The sequence below is a fragment of the Vidua chalybeata genome, chromosome 33, assembly GCF_026979565.1.
Source record: "Vidua chalybeata isolate OUT-0048 chromosome 33, bVidCha1 merged haplotype, whole genome shotgun sequence".
NCBI classification, from domain to species: domain Eukaryota; kingdom Metazoa; phylum Chordata; class Aves; order Passeriformes; family Viduidae; genus Vidua; species Vidua chalybeata.
Window position 1 is genome coordinate 126,341 of NC_071562.1, and position 17,251 is coordinate 143,591.

At 49.6% G+C, this 17,251-nt stretch overlaps 1 protein-coding gene across 1 annotated transcript; it reads left to right on the forward strand.

The window, feature by feature from the left end:
* The first annotated feature begins 4,201 nt into the window (after window positions 1-4,201).
* On the forward strand, window positions 4,202-5,211 carry LOC128802101 (olfactory receptor 6M1-like). The gene has a single exon (XM_053968317.1). It carries the CDS (start codon window positions 4,207-4,209, stop codon window positions 5,185-5,187), a length of 981 nt encoding a protein of 326 aa, XP_053824292.1. The 5' UTR covers window positions 4,202-4,206; the 3' UTR covers window positions 5,188-5,211.
* The last annotated feature ends 12,040 nt before the right edge of the window (window positions 5,212-17,251 follow it).

Here is a 17,251-nt window from a genome sequence, read left to right on the forward strand (position 1 = left end):
GGGCCTGATGGAACCAAGGGGCCATTGTGAAACTGTGGGGCATAATGGAGTCAAGGACAGCACTGATACTGAAATGTGCTGGATAGAAAACTTCTCACGCAGTTCTGAGTATTTGAAAGTAGATATTATTCATTACATACAGCATGGCAGTCATTTGGCTGATCCTACATCCATTTGAGTGCAGTGAACATCGAGTGAAGAATTTTTTGCAGACACACTGATTACATATTCATGAGCTATCCCCACTTTCTTTGACATTATTTGACATAGTTGCACCCCTTATCAGAAGTCTTTATGTGGTTCTTTGGGGTCTGTCTCCAACATCCAGTGTCCTTTTTAGATGGCTGTTCCTCAACTCCTGCTTTTGAGTAAGGGCAATATCATTGTTTTGCATAACTTCTGCTTTGTCAGCCTTGCAGAGCAGAGCTGGCATCCTGCTTGTGCTTTGCATGAGTTACATCCTTTATCTGTTTCTCCAAGGTTGTGCTGTTCTGTTCTACTGCCCTCATCAAGTCCCCCCTTTTCTTGAGACTCAGTTCCTTATGGGCACCAGTCTCTCAGTATCTCTATTTTGTTTTATAGTGTAGGGCACTATAACACTGAATCGTGATGCAAGCTAAATCCATACAGCACTTATTGTGGTGACCATTATAAACAGATGTTTTAACCAAACCCAGCTGGGTGACCATGAAGGAAATTTGGTCCAGATTTCTTTAAATCCCCAGGAGGTTTCATCTTGAGCTGTGCGTTGAAAGAATTTTTAAACTATAATACTCTGTCCCAAAGTCAGTTCTTTAGCTTTCTGGATGAAGAGAAGAATAGCTGCTACTGCCCTCAGACAGCCCAGCAGCTCTGGCTGACATTGTCTGGTTGCTGTGAAAAGTAGGCACAGCCCTGCTCCAGTCCCCAGGAACTGTGACAGCACTCCCCGTGCTGGGTTTTGTCTCTCACATGGAAAAAACAGATCCAATGGGTCCATGGGGTTTGAGAGCCCCAAAGCAGGGCCCGCATGAGGGCTCGCTGGAGCTGTGAAAAGGCAGCCCATGCCACACCAGTCCAGACTATAAAGCCCTGCTGAGCTGCCTGAGCTCACACAGAGGCTTTAGCAGCAGCCCATAATTGCTGATGCACAGCTGACATCATCCCACACCCCGAGAAATGCCTGTGACTCTCTCATTGTTCGTGGCTGTGGGACTTGCCAAATTGCTTCTTTTCCTTCCTGTCCCAACCTCCTTTGTCCCTGGAGGATTTTGAATCCCAGGTAGGGTTCTGTGCTCTGGACTGTTTGTACTCTGTATCCACTTAGTTCCAGAAAATTCCACAATGCCACAGTCTGATCCCTGAACTGCTGCTGAGTTTCAGTTTCAGAGATGAATGCCATCTCCAGACTGGAGCAAGACTCCAAAGAGGGTTCTGATGTTTCCATTCCTCCAGTTCTTTTGCCACTTGGTTTCCATGTATCATGGGGGTATTTTTAAACTCCTGTGGTAGAACTGGCCAAGTCACCGGGCTCTTCTAACTGTGTTTGGACTGTCCCATTCAGAAGTAAATAGTTCTTGACTTTCACTACTCCAAGAGATACAGAAAAAGCCACTTTCAAATTCTACACTGTCAACCATTTTAATTTTTCACTCTAGGTTGTTAGCAAGGTACAAGGATTTGCTACGGACGGGTGTATATCTTCTACTGTCTCATTTATGGCTCTAGGATCCTGTACCAGCCACTAATCCTCCCCATTTGCCTTCTTAACTGCAAAATAAGGCTATTAAATTTGGATTCATATTCCTTCAACAGGCCTTATTTTATAAATTTTTCTTTTATAAATCTAATCTTTCTGTTCTTTTATAAATCTATCCAAGGGATAATAACCCCTTACAACTTTCTTTTCTCAAAGGGTATTGCTTCTGCCTTACTGGTCCTGCTGAGGGTTTCAATTTGTTTCTCACAGGCTCTGCTTTTCTGGGTCACTGGGGCACCTCTCCAGTCCAGACTACCAGATTTACTGCATCCTCAAGTGATACAGATGGCAGATGGATCACATCTGAAGATTGGAGTGCAAAAACAGAGGCTTCCACATAATTAGATTTTGGAGTAATAACCTGCATTTTGCCATTTTAATCTTGATTTTAGCATTCAGGTTTTCCAATAAATTGTCCAAGGAGAGGCTTAAGTAAATTGAGTAGATACAAAAACTGGGGAGTCACCCATTGTTTTCCTAATTTAAAATCAATGGGCTGGAAAAATGGCTGAGTTTCACGATTCCCTGTTGCACCAATGATTGTTATAGAATCATTACTCAAGTTTCCTTTTACTGTATTTAGCACAGAGCAACCAGCTCCTGTAGCCACTAAAAACCCTAACTCCTCATTGTCCCAGCTTAGCTGTGACCGGATGTTCTGCTGGGAAAGAATCCTCTGGTCCCCCGCAGTGACCATCGGTGATGGCCACGAGAGGGGAGTTTCGTGTTGTACCTGCGGACAGTCCCTTTTCAAACGCCTCTCTTTCTTACAGTGTGCACATTGATTAACAGCAAGTCTCTTTTCTTCCTTCCTCTGCTCTTCTTTGATGAGCCCTCAGGGGAAAGATTGACTGAATTGTGGAATAACTCACTTTGGAAGAGTGTCCTTTGCAACAGAGCCTTCAACTGCATCAAATGTGGCTTCACTTACAGCTGTTCCGATTGCTTCTGATAATCCGCCTGCCCTGTGGTCTCTGGAGTGTGGAAGCATCCTATGGAATTGGAATTTGCTCCGTTTTACTCAGCTGTGCAGCAGAAGCTGCTACAGGGGGGTCTCTGAAGCAGTCAGAGCCTCCACCCAGGGTGGGGATCACTGCATTTATGCACAAGAATCAACCTGGGCACAGCAGGATGTGCTCATCTCTAGGGCTGCCCGGAGTCCCCACCTGGAGAGCTCCCAAACATTTCAGTCCCACAGTTAATTGTGAAGGTGACTCATTTTTGCTCATTTTAGAGTTGGTTCATTTTGAGGGCTCTTGACTGAACTCAGTCACTTGGTTTCAAGTTGATGGCCTGTCTCAGACCAGGCTCTCCTCTGCTCTGTGTGGACAATGAGATGGGAGAGCCCTTGGGCCACCCAGGGGACCAATGACTTCAGTGCTCTGGTTGCACATGAACAGAGCTTTGTTTCACTGCTTCAGACCCTCCCTCTCCTCTTCTCCCCTGGCATTTTAAATAATCCTATTTTCAATGTCATCTGCTCTGCTCTTCTCCATGTTGAAAAGCAAATCAAAAAACCTGAAAAGGAGAACACCAGTCTTTATTGCATATATTTTTTCTCATACATCTTTTCTTAGCTGTGTATTTTGGTTTCAAAACAGAGTAACTTAATTACTTAATGAATCAGGGATTTGAGACTTGAAAAGTGAGTCTCATCTACTTCCCTGCAGGCACCCAGGAGAATTTGTTTTCTTGAGGCTCCCTCTGTAGCCAGTGGAGACAATAGAACATTTGGAGGCTGGGTACTACCAACTGGCACATAAAACAAAAATTACAAATCTCTTCCTGGCACTTTTCCCTTGCTCTGCACAGGTTCATTTTGGTGCAGACAGGTGACAGCTCAGATTGTGACACTCTGTGTGGATCCATAATAAATTCCAGTCCTCATTCAGAGTACTAAAAATCCAAGTTCTACTTGGTCCCTATTCTGCCCTCCCCATTCCTTTCCTGAAGAGACAGAGAGGAAAAAGCTGTGGAAGAAAGCAGAGGGTTGCAAAAGAGATACTTGGGATTGCTTCTTTTGGAAGCAACAGTTCCTCAGGGACTCCTGGTCCAAAGGCAAGTACTGAAAAGCAGAAACAAGGAAGTTCAATGCACAGATTTGGTGTAATTTCAGCGTTTAGTGTTTGTGCTGTAGATGAGAGGTGTTTGGCACATGGGTGTGACAGATGTTTGCAGTAGGTCTGAGTGAGCTGGGAATTTCCCAGGAATGGGGGGAAATAGCTAATAGCTCCTTAGAATCCTCTGTTCTGGTGAAAGAATTCTTTGGGAGTGTTTGGAAAAGGTAGAAAGAACACAATAAAATCTCTGAGTCTCTACCTGAAATGAGAAAGAGAACAATCAGGGTGTGAGAATTGTTTGAAGCACATTCTCTGTGCTCTATAGCAAGACTGCAGGAAAAGAAAGCAGCAGAGAAGGAAGGATAGAAATGTTTGTCCAGACTGTGAATGATCCCACTTGGTTTTGCCATGTTCCTGTCTCAGCAGGATGAGCTGGAATTCAGCATGGGACCAGAAAATGAAACAGCAGTTACTGAGTTCATCCTAGAGGGTTTCCCAGAGCTTGATCCGAGACTGCAGGTATTTTTCTCTCGGGTCCTTCTGCTCATGTACCTGACAACAGTGATGGGGAATGCAACCATCATTTTCCTCGTGTGTGTGGATCACCAGCTGCAAACCCCCATGTACTTTTTCATCAGCAACCTGGCCTTCCTGGAGATCTGCTTTACATCCCCCACAAGCATCAAATTGTTTGTGATGCTGAGCTCTGGTCAGAACACTCTCTCACGAAGCAGCTGCTTTGCCCAAAACTATTTCTATTTTGCCCTGGGCTGCACAGAGTTCATCCTGCTCGTTGTCATGTCCTTTGACCGCTATGTTGCCATCTGCCAACCTTTGCTCCATGCTGCCATCATGAAGCCTCAGCTCTGTGTCCACCTGGTTGTTGCTGCTTGGGTCCTCGGCTTTGCCCTGCTGAGCTACCGGCTGTTCTTCCTCTCGGAGCTGTCTTTCTGTGGCTCCAAGATCCCCCATTTCCTTTGTGACAACTCCCCCTTGTTCAGACTGTCCTGCTCTGACACCAGCCTGCTTTGGAAAATAGACTCTGTCTTCTTAGCGTGTGTCGTGCTGGGTTCCTTATGTTTGACTCTGGCATTTTACACCTGCATCCTTTTCTGTGTTCTGCATCTTCCAGCAGCCTCTGGGAGGAAGAAAGCTTTGACTACGTGTTCTTCCCATCTCATCACCTTGTCCATTGCCTATAGGAGCTGCATTGCTCTCTACATGTGTCCTGCAGAAGATGTTTCCTTGAGGACCAACAGAATTGTAGCTCTGCTCAACACAGTCCTGTACCCATTCTTAAATCCATTCATCTACAGCCTTCGGAACAAATCTGTGATCCTGGCCCTGAACAAATCCATTGCCAGGGCAAGAACAAAGCTTTTCCCCTAACCATGGTGCATTTCTGGAAAGCCATCCCAAGAATCTGATGTCATCTGTTGCACACTACCAGTGCCTGTGAGTGCAGCCTCCAAACAGGGCTGCCTCAGGAGATTGATGCTCCTGCCGGCTTGTGTCAGGTTAAGAGATAAGAGACTCATCTGCACACCCAGACAGGGCACCAACAATGGCAGGAGGAGAAACTCAGTTCATTCTCTGCCCTGGCTGCTCCTAGGCCCATCACTGGAGAGCCCCCAGCTCATTAAGAGCCCATCTCCAAAACAGAGAAGAGCTCAGCGGAACAGTGGCAAGTGGCAATCCAAATTACAGCTCCTGAGCAATGGACACCTTGTCCCAGCTCCTTTCCTGGGACAGCCATCAGCCCTCGTGTCCACGTTTGAAACCCCGAAGTCACTGAGAGCAGGTCACCATTTGGACTAAGGGGATTGCTGCCCTGGCGTGTAGGACACGTTTTGGGATGAAGGGGAGGAGCACTTTTGGATAGCACAGGACTTGTGGGAAGGTGAGGGGAGGACCCCAACCAGAGCAGTCTGTCCTGTCTTCTCATTAAACTTGAATTCTCCCCCTGTGTGAGCAAATCTCTGTTCTGCCTGAGCATGGGAGCCTGGGGGTGTGAGGGCAGCAGTTGGGGGAGGGCACCAAAGAGCCCACCTACCAACGGTGCTGGCCACGGAGTGACCGGAGGGACTGGACTTAGGGGTCTGGGGGTGTGGGGTGTGTCTGGTCTGCACCAGCACCTGGAATGGGGCTGTGGGCTCAGGGCTCAGATGCCCAAATGCCTCAGCTGTGAGACTGGAATCCATGGGAAGCTGCTGAGCAGACGAGTGTCCGAGCACAGCTGTGCAGGGATCCGTGCACAGGTATGACTATGGAATGGGACAGACTGGACCAGGATAGTCCCGCTGGGAATGATCTGCAGTTCAGACCAGAATGAGGGTCTGGTCCAACTGCCTGACCCCTCCAGGGTCACCAAAAGTTAAAGCAGGCATTAGGGCACTGTCCAAATGCCTCTTAAACATGGACAGGCTTGGGGCATCAGCCACCTCTCCAGGGAGCCTGTTCCAGTGCTTGACCACCCTCTCAGTAAAGAAACCCTTTCTCCTGTCCAGTCTAAACCATCCCGGTACAGCTTTGAACCCTTCTCAGATGTTCCAACACTAGATATCAGGGAGAAGAGAAAGGGAAATGCAGGGCAGAGGCGGGGGCAGCGAGATGGGAGTGTGCAGCCTGCAGGGACACAGCAGCAGCTGTGGGACATGCAGGACAAGCTGTGCTGGACATGGCCAAGGGCCCTGGCAGGGCTGGCAGTGCCCAGGAGAAGCCCAGTCTGGGTGCCCCGGGGCACAGCAGTGTCTGCGCCACCAAGGGCTGTGAGGAGACACCTTGTCCTGAGGCACTGGGGCCTCCTGGCACAGCCCCAGCCAGGCTGGGCATTGTCAGCCCCTTGTCCTGCCCTCAGCATCCCCCCCTAGCCCACATCCCAGTGGCCTCAAGGATCTGCTGGAAGGAGTCCCTGGGGAGCCTTGCTCAGGAATGGCCCTGGGGGCTCCACAATGCTCCCAGGGACTGCAGGTTTTCCAAAGGACTTTGGCTTTGGCTTTTGCCTTGGAGTCTCTGAGAGCTTTGTGCAATCATGCCTCCAATTATCTGATGTAATTAGTCCCTGGAGAGGTTTTGTCAGGAACAGCACTCAGTGGGGCTCATGAATGCTTCAAGGTACTTCAGTTCTTTTAAGGTACTTGGTGTTTCCCTTTGGATACAGACTCTGTGAGAGGTTTGTGCAATCATGGCCCCAATTATTTGCTTTAACGAGTCCCTTGAGAGGTTTGTATTGACTCTCAGTGGGGCTCAATAATGCTTTGAGATACTCAAGATTTTTAAGGTACCTTGGATTTTCCTTTTCACACTGAGAGGTTTTTGTGCCATTTTGAATCTCTTGAGAGGTTTTTGTGCCATCCTGGCCTCCAGTTCTCTCCTCCAAGGGGTCCATGAGGAGCCTGTGTTAGGGATGGACCTCGGTGGATCCCATTTATGCTTTGAGACCCTTTGGGGTCCTGGAACTGGAAAGTCCCTTGGACTCCTGGAAAAGTTTGTGCAATCTCCTCTCGGGCCCTGAGGTTCCAGGGCTCAGCTCCAAATGCACCACGGGACTCATTAGGATCAAGCAAGTCCTGACAAACCTTGGCTGTGCCTAGATTTCCCTCTGGCCTAGGGCAGTTCATCAGTAAGCTTTCCTACTACAATTATGGAGAAATGTTTCAAAGAGCTTCTAAAAAAGCCACATTCCTGTTATAAAGGATGCATTTTATTCCTGTTCTTTTGTGAGAAGATATGACTACAGCATTCTGTGACTGATATTGATCCAGGGTCTTTCCTAACGAGGTCTGGCCTGCTCTGAGAAGCTGTGCCTTGAGATGTGACCCAGTGGGGACAACTTTGCTCCACATTCCCCAAGCCCATCCTGTCTCTCCTCACTCACCTGAGACCTGCTTTGCTCAGAGAAGTGGCTGTGCACAGCCAAAGAGGGGTTTTCTTCTTCTTTTTCAAGCAATAGAAAACTCCTGAGTTTCCCCACTGAAAACAGACACCCTCCTCCAAGGCTGTGCCAAGCCCGAGGTGCCTCCAAGGTGGTTCCCCTTCCCCAAGGCAGAACTATGCAAGGAATGATTTAGACACGCAGGAATTTCTGCAATAAACACAAATGCAGAGTTGGCTTAGGGCAGAATTTAACCAGCTCCTGGAGGCCAGAGCAGCTTGGAACTCCAAAGCATCCAGTGGGTTGTTGGGAGGTGTGGGAGTGACCCAAGAGTGAGGAAAGGGAAGTGCAGAGAGCCCTGGAAGTGCTTCTGTGCAGACAGGCTGTGGGGAAGGGCACTGCAGAGCTGCCCTGGGCCAGCTGTGAGGGTGGATCATCATGCCAACCTTCCCTGGGCCATTGCAAGGGGCTGTGGCCATGGTCACTGCACTGACCCCACGGTGCCAGCACATTGCTCAGGGCTGCTGTCAGTGCCCAGAGCCAGAGGGGATCCTGTGCTGGGGCCTTCTGCCACGGCCACCTGCCCTGTGCCGCGCTGGCCGCTCAGGCGCCGCGGAACCAGCAGCAAACAGCAGTGCCAGGGCCAAAGGCCAGGTCAGCCAGACAGAAAGGGGCCGTGCTGGGCACTGTTTCCATGGCAACCCTCACTGTCTGTGACACCTGGGTCACCTGTCCTGGCAGTTGCCAGGGAAACCCCTGGCAGGGACTGATGGCACAGACACTGGCACTCAGACACTGCTGGGCCGGGTGCTGAGCACAGGGCTGAGCACACAGAGATGGTTTTGTTCTTGCTGAGCTCCCACTGAGCCAAGGCCTGTCCTGCCCCTCATCCGGCCATGCTGGGGAGGGGCTGGGGCTGTGGGGAGCTTGGCAGGGGACACAGCCAGCACAGGTGACCCCAACTGAGCCCGGGGATACCCCAGACCATCGGACATCCTGCTCTGTGTATAAAGTGGGGGAACAAGGAGGAAGGGGGGACATTTGGAGTGAGGGTTTTTGTCATCCCAGGTAACACTTGGCAGGATGGGGCCATGTTTCACCAGAGAGCAGGGTCAGCAACAAAGACACAGACACCAACCTAAGAAATTGTGTCATTTATATCATGCAAAACAGCAAAGAATCACAAAAGGATAAGCTCAGCAAAGCACATTGTCATTAGCAAAGTATTACAAAAGGAGCAGCTCAGCAATGCACCCACCCATCACTACCCAAGATTGCCTGCAGTGATGAAGAAAGATCCAGCCCCAGTCACCCTCAGACTTTGCCATCCCCCAGATCCAACCTCTCTGTAAGAGGGCCCAGCTTTTACACTGTTAAACAAACAAGCTGACATCACTGTTAGTGTGGGAACTTGTGGTTTCATTCTCCCGTTTGCTTTCTCCCAAAGCCTGGCCAGGACTCAAGGAGGAACCAAGGGAGGTGACTTTGATCCTACAGCCCCAAACAAAGCCAGATGGGGCCTTGTCCTGCTTCTAAATACAGGAAGAAAAATACGCCTTTTAGAAAGGAACAGATACATAGATCCTATTGCTAATAAGACTTTGTTAATGAGCGGGCACAAATATAGCATTTGGTTTGAAGGTTCATGTGGAGCTCAGCTTTGGCCCAGGGCCTGTTCTTCAGGCCTCAGTCAGGGCCTGGTGCTCAGGCCTTGGAACTTCAATCAGTGCTTTGATCTATAGAGGAGGTACAAGGTTCATAACAACTCTTTGGATAACAGAGCTTAGATTTAGGTGTTATGCATAAAGGCAGTGCCTCTTCTTCTTCAATTAAGTGCTGTTCAAATTCATTACTCAGAGCTATCATTTGATTCCTTTTAAAACATGCCTAGTTAGATGCTATTCTCTCTTCTTTATCAAATGCCCCTTTTTTTCTTGAGACTGTGTCTCTTTTTAGACAAGTCTCCATTTCCAGCATGAAGTGTCACAACAACTCGAATACAGAATCATAACACATCAAGTGCTCACACTGCAAGGATCACAGTGACTGCATGAATTCATTTCACAGCAGCCTCCAACTTAGAAGCCAATCCCACCATGAAGAATTTTCTTCTTGCTGCCACTCTTCTACTGATTGTTCTATTGAGTCGATTCCTGATTGTTGGACCTCAAACCCAGCACTTATAGACATTCCTGCAACATTCCTGTCCCATGGTAGCACAGGTTCCTCCTTGGCCAGCAAGCAGATAGTCCAAGGCCATGCAGTTCTGTAGAGCCCTATTCGTGTTTGTTGGAGCTCACGGGATGTGCTCTTGGATATTTTCACAGGAGCATCTGCTATTTCTTCTAATAGTTGATTTAGCTCATTCATGCAAACTCCACAGGACGAGGAAGTGCACGTGGGGCACAGGGTGAACCAGATCCTTTTGCTTTCTGAAACACACGGCACTCCCTGGGGGGAAAGTGTTCTCTTGGCGCCAGTTCTTCCTGGTGGTTGTTGCTGAAGAACCCTAAATGGTGGCCCTGCAGCTGGGAGTGGTGTGACACTGACACTGACCAGCTCCAGCACTCCAAGTTCTACTGGCATTGGGAGTGATGGTAAAGCAGAGAAATCCTCTCACACCGTGGCCTCTAGAACTAGAACAGGGTTTGGTTTCTCCAGAAGGGAAATCCTAGTGAATCCTGTCAAACTGATCCTTGTATCCCTGTGTTCCACAGCAGTTTTCTGTAACTGTCCCTGCTCTGACTCCATTACCAGGCAGAGCCCATGGACAGAGTTCTGGCCACCCCACAGGGTGGGCCCTCCAAGGGAACCCCATTCCTCCCAACTGCAGCTGAGAACACACCCAGCCATCAGTGACATTGAGTACTTTGGCTACTTTGAGCTTTAAATTTTCAAAACAGTTTCCATGACTAATCCTTGGTGAACCTCTAGAGGTGTTTGTGGCAAAGATTCTGGCTGACTCTCAACGTACAACTTACAGATATCAGCAGTACTTCAGTGACAAGGTTAATCATTCGTTTTCCTCAATCTCATGCAGGATAAGGACAATAATTCTGTTGTCCATGAAGCTGGCACCTTTTTAATTCCAGAATAATGCCCCCGAGGTCCTTTGCTTGTCCATTGGGGCAAACAGAGAGATTTGGTCTGGCAGGATGTGTAAAACAATATCCTGTAATATCTACTTGTTCTCACACAGAGCACTTGGCTGCAGGGACACATTCCCATCATTCCTGCCCAGGTTTCAGGATTCGACCAGTGCTGTCTTTCCCAGGAGCTGTCCCTTCAGCTGCCTCGGGAGGGCCTTTTGGCCTCTGGACCCACACTCTGGTTCCATTCTTAGCACTGCTGGATCCAAACCCTTTATCTCCACCAACAGCGGTGATTTGAGGTGGATCTCCTTTTTCCCAATTGTTTTTAAAACTGACAATATCAATAATTGTACTACCCTGTCGTGGGTTTGAATAATCCAATCTTGTTCACTATTGTTTAACCAATTTCCTTCAATTTCTCTTTGCAAATCTGCATCAGTTCCTCCTCCCATGACATGAGCACTTTGCAAGGCCAAGCTCCAGTGAGCAGTTATGGAACCAAAGTGTCCTGGAGGAATCTGGATTCCTGTTCCTGTACTGTTAACTCTCATTTGCTTCTGATTTATCCTAACTAATTCCAATGCATGAAGGTCCAGCCCTGCAGCCTCTGGGCTGGCCCTGCCAGGGCCATCACACCCAGAACAATTTCCCAGGCAGTCCAAGTCTCACTGTCCATGGCTGTATTTGCAAATTGGGAGCAGCCGTGCACAGCCAGGGGGTTTCCATTTCCCCAGGGGGCCATTGCTAAGGGCATGGAGCACATCTGGGAGATGGCTTCTCCATGGGGACAGGTTCCCATCTCCTGCTTTTGTCAACTGCTCTTTTAGCAATCCCTTCACCCGCTCAACCAATCCTGCAGCTTGGGGATTGTCTGGGACATGAAAAACCCAGCAGTCTTAATCACTTTAATAGAAAAAAGCATTCTGCATCACAGTATCAGCAAATCCTATAAAAACAGTAATAGAAAAAGCATTTTTCTCAGTAATAGAAAAAGCATTCTGCATCACAGTATCAGCAAATCCTATAAAAACAGCCAATTTCATCCCTTCCTCCTTTCTTCATTGTACACAATTCACAAAGTTTACCACTGACAGCTGGGTCTTGGCCAGTCCTTTTCTGTGGGGTATTCAGTGTCACAGTGAGCAGTCAAAGCTGTCAAATTAGTATTGTCAGCATTATTTCACATTATCAATTTTAAATTATACAGATATGAATACAGATAATTGGGTTATATTATATATAGCTATTATTATTATTATTATTATTATTAATATTATTAATATTATTATTATTATATCATTTGAACAAATGAACCTGAGTTCATGATTTAAACCTTCTGTCACTCCATGTGGGAGTATTCTAACAACAGTTTTTCCTTCTGTTGGTGCTGTTTCCAATGTGCTGTTAACAAAATCCATCTCCGTCTTCCCAAACCCACAAGATCTTTTCCTTTACCCATATGCAATTTTTGGATGCATTTTAAGACATCCAGGAGTTTAGCCTCTTTTAACCGACTGCCCCACTGCTCACACGTAGTTTAGTGCTGGGCTCGACACTGCTGGGTGACCAGCTGGACTGGATGATCTCAGAGGTCTTTTCCAGCAGAAAGGATTCCGTGATTCCATGATTCCATCTGCTGCATTCAGCCAGCTCCATGTTAGCAGCATTAAATTGGTCAGAAAGTTTCCTCTTGCACAGCCCTTGAGGCCTGAGGCTTCAGCTCCTTCAGCTCCTGGTGCTCAGCTGCTCGTGCTGAACCAGATGAGTCGGAGAGAAGAACACAGTCCATCAAATTCCTTCTGGGACACGGAGAGGGGAGGCTGTGGAAACAGGAGCATTGTTTGCTGTGGCCTCCTCTCTGCCCTTCACGCCTTTCAGCGCTTTGAACCAGCCAAGAGCTTTCTCCAAGAGTGCAATGGAGCAGCTGTTCCTGCTCCCCGGTCTGGCTCTCTCCAGTCTCTGACCTTGCCTGCTTTTGTCCCTCTTGCTGTGCCCTCTGCTCCCCCAGGGCTCGGTGGCTGCTGCCCAGGACTGTGGGACTGGCACAGATCCCGTGGTCGAGACTCTCCTTTCTCTGCCCTTGGAGCTGCCTGGGCACAGCAGCCTTTTCCATCTGGAAGCTCCCCATGGACAGCTGTCCCCAGCTCCGTTCCTTGCACAACCTCCAGGAGCCCAGGGCTGCCACCTCAAGTCCTTGCTGGCACTGGAGGCTCCCAGGTGGGCACAAGTGGGGCACCAGAGCCAGCGGGGAGCCTGCGAGTCTCTTCCAGCCCTGTCGGCTCTGAGTTTGGGCCTTGGAGCCTCAGGTGGCCAAAGGCAGCTGCTGCTGGTCCCTCTGTGTGCCCGTGTTCAGCAGTGCTGCTCCATCAGTCTGTGCCCAGCAACGGGGAAAAGCCTCAGCCCTGCAGGGCTAGGAGCTGCCAGGCTCTGCCTGAGCAGCTCAGCCAGAGGGAAGGGAGCTGCTCCCCACGGGAACCAGGAGCAAAGGGCTGGAGCACCTCGTTCTGGGGCACAGCCCAAATTCTGTAAGGGAGTAACAGAGTTATTCACGTGCACGGGTGTGTCAGCACTGCAGGTGCTGTGCCTGCAAACACATGGTTTGAGATGTGCAAAAGAATTCTGCAACTCTTGGTTGGATCAGGATGTCAGCAGTGCTGAACTCCAGCTTAGTGCAAAGCAAACACTTTACACCTCTGCTCATATCGGCTAGATTTTTTACATCAGGGTATCCAGAGAAAAGTAAACAGAGGAGTAAATATTTTCATTGTTTATCAGAAATATATATAATTTTGCTGTACATTTCTTTTTCAGGATGTGTTATCTTCTTAAAAAAGCAAGAAAAATATGAAAAACAAGAAACAAATGTGTAGTGAAAAAATTCTGTAATGTTGGATTAAGAGGTAACTGATCTTTTTAAAAGGAGAACTCATTTATTTTGTGCATGTTCTGATGGCCTGGATCCATCTTACGGACTGACCTCAGCATCCTTTTTTTAAAGACTTTGGGTTTTGTTTCCAATATTAAGATTTTTTTAATTTGGAGTTGAAGCAATAGGAGGATGAGAGATGGATTGTGCATGACTGTGTCTTGAGGGCAAAAATATTGCAGTTTGAAACTTGGACCTAAAGTATTGAAAATGAAACTTACAAATCCCAGTGCATTGTGTGACAGCAGCTTTTCCTATAGGATGTGCAGCATCACAAAGACTTCATCAGTGGGGTTGGGGGTGCTTGGAGCTTTGTCCTGTGCCACTCTGGGATGTCATGAACCAGGACTTCACCTGCCACCAGCCCAGGTTACCCTCTGCCACTGCAGCTCCTTGGCCCTTGTGTCCCCAAAGCAGACACAAAGTGTTTCTGCTGCTCCCCCTTTGCGCAAATCCACAGAGAGCTGGAATTTTTCCAAGTCTCGTGTCTCCATTGGGCCATATTCCCAAAGAACCAGCAGCACATCCTGATGAATACAGCGAGTTACGTGGATGGTCGTCAGCTCCATTTCATGCCTAGAAATCTTGAAACTGCTTCTAATTCTCTCCAAGCTGCACAGCCCTTCCAGAACTTCCAGAACTCCCCCACAGACCCCTCCAAAGCCCTCTACACCCCCTTCCAGCACCATAAATGCCCCCAAGAGCCACCAAAAACCCCTCCCAGTCCCCTCAGGATCCCCTAAACCCTTTCCCAGCCCCCCATGGCACTGACCAGGAGAGGTTTGTGGACAGGAACATCCACAGCTGAGAACAGTTTGGGCACTTCAGCAGCGTTTTAGGCACTTCCATCCCTTTGGACTCTTCCCAGAGGCCTGGAGATGTTGGAAGGGGGACTGCAGAGAGGGATGAGGGATGCCAGGAGTGGCATTTTGGGGACAGGATGAGGGACTGTGTGAGCCACTTGCTGGGGTGGAGGTCTGGAGGCCCCCCTGGTGGTCCTGGGCCCCAGGCTGCAGAGCTGTCACCACCTCCTACTTTGGGTGGTGGCTCTGGTGGGACCTCTGTTCCTTGGGGCTCTTCCTGCAGCCAGGGAACTTGTAGGGACCCTCCTCCGGGTGGGTCCTCCAGGTGTTCCATGAGCTTTGGGCTCCTACTGGAAGTGACTGGGAATGACTCCAAGCATATTGAGGGCAACTGGGGTATATTGGGAGTGTCTGTAACCCTATTGGGGGTGATGGAGACCACAATGGGAACAACAGGGACCATGCTGGACAGAAAGAAAGAATGAAAGAAAGGAATTGTAGTTGGTTGATCCTGGCTTTGGATACCCACCAAAGCTGCTCTCTCACTCCCCTCCAGAGATGGATAGGAGAGAAAATAGAATAAAGGCTTTATGGTTTAGATAAGGACTGGGACAGATCACTCAGCAAATGCCATCATGGGCAAAACAGGCTCAACAGTAGAGATATTAATTGAATTTATTGCTATCAAAAACAGAGCAGGATAGTGAGAAGTTAAATAAAGGTTTAGAAACACCTTCTGCCCATCCCTCCCCCCTTCCCAGCTCTACCTCCTCCCCCAGTGAGTGCAGGGTGACAGGGAATGGGGGTTCTGGTCAGTTCATCCCCTGTTGTTTCTCCTGCTGCTTGGGGAGAGGAGTCGTTCCCCTGCTGCACCATGGGGTCCCTCCTGGAGACACTTCTCCATGAACTTCTCCAGGGTGAGTTCATCTCACGGAGAGCAGTTCTTCACAAACTGCTGCTAAGTGGCTCACTCTTCCATGGGCTCACAAGTCCTACCAGGACCCTGCTGCATTGTGGGGTTCCTCTCTCCATGGGTTTGCAGGTTCCTACTCCAGCACAGGTTTCTCATGGGGTCACAGCTCAGGCATCTCCCTGCTCCGGCACGCGCTCCTCCAGGCGCTGCAGGTGTATCTCTGCACTCCGTGCCCTCCACGGGCTGCAGGGGCCCAGCTGCCTCACCACGGACTGCACCAGGGAATCTCAGGGCAATCAGCCCAGCACCTGGAGCAGCTCCTGCCCCTCCTCCTGCCCTGGGGGTGTGCAGAGTTGTTCCTCTCACATGTTCTCACCCTGCTCACAATTACAACTACATGATCACCAGTTTTTGTTTTCTTAAATCTCTTATCCCAAAGGCATTACCACCATTTCTAACTGGCCCAGCCTTGGCCCGTGGCTGGTTGGTCCCGGAGCCGGCTGGCATTGGCTCTGCGGGACAGGGAGGAGCAGCTGCTTCCAGCAGCCTCTCACAGAAGGTGCTCCTAGAGACCCCCCTTACCAAAACCTGGCCATGCAAACCTAGTATAAGTATGGTAGGGTTTTTATTACCATTATTAATTCTTATTTTTGCTATTATCTCTATTTTTGCTATTAATATTACTGTTACTATTGTTGTTTTTACTAGTACTTTTAGCCTCTTTGACTTTATATTAATAGTGGCTATAGCAGAAATGGAAACAAAAGTTCTTAATTGCAAGTAGAAGTTATAATTTTGGCAGCTGCCCACCCTGCCCTGTTCTGTGTCATTGCTGTGTGTGAAACTGCTCCAACAAGGGCTCCCTATTTCCCTGGCTAGAGACACGGTGTGGACATGGCCATGAGGGGATCTTCCAGGGGATGTGGGGGATGCTGGCTTTGAGGGAGTTGAGGGTTCCTGGGAGGGACTTGGGGGTTGCTCAGGGCTTTGGGCAACCCAGGCCGATTGGCTCCGGCTCCACTGGGAGACCCTGGCAGAGGTTCTGGGGCAGCTGACCAAAGACCTCCTGCCCCAGGACTGTCCTCATATCTCCCCATCCCAATTCCTGGTGTCGCCTGTCGCGGATGCCTCTTACCCCGCTGTCACACACCGCCCCCCCCCCCCCCAAGCCCGTTCCCGTGTAGCCCCTGTCCCGGTCTCGTACTGCTCCCATCCCAGCCCGGACCCAATCCCGGTCCCCGTCACGTATTTCCAGTCCTATTCCTGGCCCTATTCCTGTATTCCTGGTCCCTATGCCCAATCCCGTTCCAAGTCCTGTATTCCTTGTCCCTGGTCTTGTCCCTATTCCCGGTCCCCATTTCCGCTCCCTGTCTCCATTCCCTGTCCCCATTCCCGCTCCCTGTCTCCATTCCCTGTCCCCATTCCCATTCCCTGTCCCCATTCCCGCTCCCTGTCTCCATTCCCTGTCCCCATTCCCTGTCCCTGTCTCCATTCCCTGTCCCCAATCCCATTCCCTGTCCCCATTCCCGTTCCGTCTCCATTCCCTGTCCCCATTCCCGCTCCCTGTCCCTATTCCCTGTCCCCATTCCCGCTCCCTGTCTCCATTCCCTGTCCCCATTCCCGTTCCCTGTCCCCATTCCCTCTCCCCATTCCCATTCTCTGTCCACATTCCCGTTCCCTGTCTCCATTCCCTCTCCCCATTCCCGTTCCCTGTCTCCTCTCACCGGCCGCCCCCCGGCCCTCACGTGACCGGGGAAACCCCGCGCTGCTCCCGCCCACCAATCCCAGCGCGCGATCGCTCCTGTGTTTGCATAACCACGCCCTTCGCCTTGACCCCGCCCACCG